The 2935-nt window shown below is 51.0% G+C and overlaps 1 protein-coding gene across 5 annotated transcripts in view; it reads right to left on the bottom strand.

The window, feature by feature from the left end:
• Nucleotides 1-2506, bottom strand: part of CAST (calpastatin) — a 108109-nt gene extending 105603 nt beyond the window's left edge. For 4 of the 5 annotated variants that reach the window (XM_047089454.1, XM_047089494.1, XM_047089528.1 and 1 more), the window contains exon 1: nucleotides 2383-2506. In XM_047089454.1, coding sequence (XP_046945410.1) covers nucleotides 2383-2457 — 75 coding nt within the window. In that variant the 5' untranslated portion in view covers nucleotides 2458-2506. Of the gene's footprint in view, nucleotides 1-1709; nucleotides 1790-2382 lie in introns of those variants that run through there. The other variant, XM_047089486.1, reaches the window with a different exon arrangement.
• Between the last annotated feature and the right edge of the window lie 429 nt (nucleotides 2507-2935).

The raw sequence follows: 2935 nt of genomic DNA, 5'->3' as shown, positions 1-2935 counted from the left end.
TTGAGATGTGCTATAAGTATAAAATGCACCCTAGATTTTGAAGAATTAATATAAAAAATATCTAAAATATCTCAATGATTTGTACATTGATTATATGTTGAAATAATGTTTGCAACACAGTGGGTTAAATAAAGTATATTATTAGCATTAATTTCACCTGTTTTTGCTTTTGCTAATGTAGTTACTTGGAAATTTTTAAATTACATATGTGGCTCACACAACATTTCTATTAGATGGCACACTGGTTTGGTAAGAATCAAAGCTGATCACAGACAGTTTGCTTATTCTAAGAGACAAAAAAAAATTTAAAGTAGTTCCAAAATTGGATTATAAGAGATTTTAGCAAAATGTCAGACTATGTCTAAACATAACAGGGTTAAAAGTACTGACTTAAACTATGTCAAATATTCCAGCATAATTTCTTTTAGAGAACCATTAATTTGGAAAGAAAAGTCTGATGTTAACTCTGGAATACTGCCATCCATATTTGCAGATAATACACGTGCATTTTGGTAAGAACCTTAGGACCATGACGGAAGAGAGGATCCTGCAGTCCAGTTAAACCACCCCACCCATTCTAGGGGTCCCGAGTGAACATTTTCCCCCTTTCATCCTTATCCTCATTTCACCCACCTCTCACCATCCAACTTAGGACAATAATGACTCAAAATAAACTTTTGCTTTCAGCACATAAATAAGATGTTACATTTTAAGAGCCCAGAAAATTTAATGGGAAACATTTACAATGAAATATCTTCAGGGAAACTGTAATTCCCTACCATTAAAAGTAAATGTGTCTGGTACTTTGATCCATGAATCTAATTAGTCCTCACCAACCCTTATTTGGTGCCTATTATAGCCCTTATTTTATAGATGTGGAAAGAGGTTCAGAAAGGTTGACTTGTTGGTCTTTGAGAAACAGAACTACTGTCTTATTCTCTGCTGTGTACTTGGAGGCCAGTACTGGGGTTGGCACATAAATGCTCAATGAATGGCCATTTGGCTGATCAGTGACAGTTTACTGATTCCAATATAAGGTTTCTCTCTAAAGAGTGTCTGATTACAACCTTGCTTTTCCTAATAATACCACATGCTGAGAGGTGTACTAAATTTTTCAAATTTTCACATAAATTAATGGGATATAAATATTTCGATTCTCACCTATCAACACAACTTTTGTGTACTTTTTTGGGAATAAAGTACAGAACACCTATCGCTCTGTCTCATTCTCCACAAGGGCCTTGATCTCCGTTGCTTTTGCTTCTTGGAGTTTGGGGTTTTCTCCTTGACCCCATCCTGGCTGCCTCTCCTCCTTTGTGTTGGAAAATGTATGTCCAAGAACGTTTCTCTAAAAGTTTTGAGCTTTGCTTACAGGTTAGAAACACTAGATCTAAGCTCTTGAGAGCTGAGTTCATCCAGGAATCCGCATCCAGGGGAGAAATTCTTGCAGCAACAATTCCTGTCCCATTCAGCTTGTGAGCCGAGTTGAGCCTCGCGCAACTGCTCACATCCATTCGCACGCCCCGACGCGCTCGCGCATACCACAGTAGGGTGAGTCTCGGCCTCTCCCGGAGCCTAACCTAAGTCCTGAGAGGAGGTCCCACCTGGTCCCCACCCCTTCCCCAACAATACTTCGTCCGCAATCCCGGAAAGGCAAAGCAAACACAGTCCCTTCCCGTTCCTGCCCAGGCACGATCGCTCCTATTTACCGTCTTGTACCACCAGCTTGCGAACGCCATGGCGATAACCGGTTTGCTCAGAGCCGTGCGGCGGGGGGCCCGGCGGAGACGCGGTGTGCGGTACAGAAGGTGAAGGGTTCTCACTTCGCCTGCTTGGAGCGGACGGGCTCTGAGCTCGGCGAGCCCCGCAGCTGTCAGGGGGGAGGGCAACGGGGCGGTGCCCGATGCAGGCCCCGCCCCGGCGGGCTGGCCCCGCCCCGCCCGATTTGGCTTGAGGCTGGTTAGGGAAGATGTGTTATTTCTCCAGGCAGCCACGCCCTGCAGCCTGGGCTTTAGACGGAAGAGAGGATCCCGCGGTCCAGTTAAACCACCCCACCCACTCTAGGGGTCCCGAGTGAACTTTTTCCTCCTTTCATCCCTATCCTCATTTCACCCACCTCTTACCATCCAACTTTTCCCGGCGCGGGCCAGCCCCTGTTGAGTTCGTGCCACGCCCAGTGCACTTGGCCCCAGTCCGGGAATAACCTGCCACCACCAGCCACCTGCCCAGAGGCGGGCACTGAGCCCCGCGCCCTATTCCGGCCTGGGAGGGGGCGCACGGTGCTGGAGGCCAGACAGGTTACGCCCAGAAGAGGTGTCCCGCGGCTACGGGCCCTGGTCTCCCAGCGCCCAACCCTGTGGTTCCCGCAGGAGCGCCACTCACCTCCTGGGTTTGGCGGGCCGCTGCAGCGCGCCGGGGCCGCGGGGAGGCCGCGGGCTTCTGGCCCGGCTGAGACATAGCAAGGCCGCTGCAAACGCTGCCTCCGCGAGGGCGCAGCGGAGACTAGAAGGGAGGGCCAGGCGGGGAGCTCTGGGAGGGAGGAACGGAGCAGAGGGCCGGCGGGCGCGCCCGTGAGGCAGCTTTTCCGACCCAGCCCTGAGCCCGCGCGGGGGCTCCCCCTCGCACGGCTGGGTCCTCCCCTTCCTGCCCGCAGCTGGCGGCGGCCCCTGCTGTAGCGGTACAAAGCTCCGGGGCTGAAATTTAACACCCTCGGCCCCGTTGTCCTCACCCAGGGATCCTCCCCTCCTCCCAGGATTTTGCTGCTCCCGTGGGTTGAGGGAAGGAGGGGCTGGAGGTCTCAGGGTTCCTCCTTGGACTTGCCCAGACTTAGCTTGCAGTTGTGCAACGGGAGAGCGGGACCCGGGCGTGGCCAGTCTACGCCTCGACCCATCTTAAAAATCTCCAGAATTAGACCCCTTTTCTGCTATCTGCCCTG

This window comes from Lynx rufus, unplaced genomic scaffold (genome assembly GCF_022079265.1).
Source record: "Lynx rufus isolate CCGP_SWC_20201006 ecotype Redwood Valley unplaced genomic scaffold, mLynRuf1.p SCAF_1, whole genome shotgun sequence".
Classification (NCBI taxonomy): domain Eukaryota; kingdom Metazoa; phylum Chordata; class Mammalia; order Carnivora; family Felidae; genus Lynx; species Lynx rufus.
Note: the sequence above shows the minus strand (reverse complement) of the source record. Positions and strands in the feature narration are given on the sequence as shown.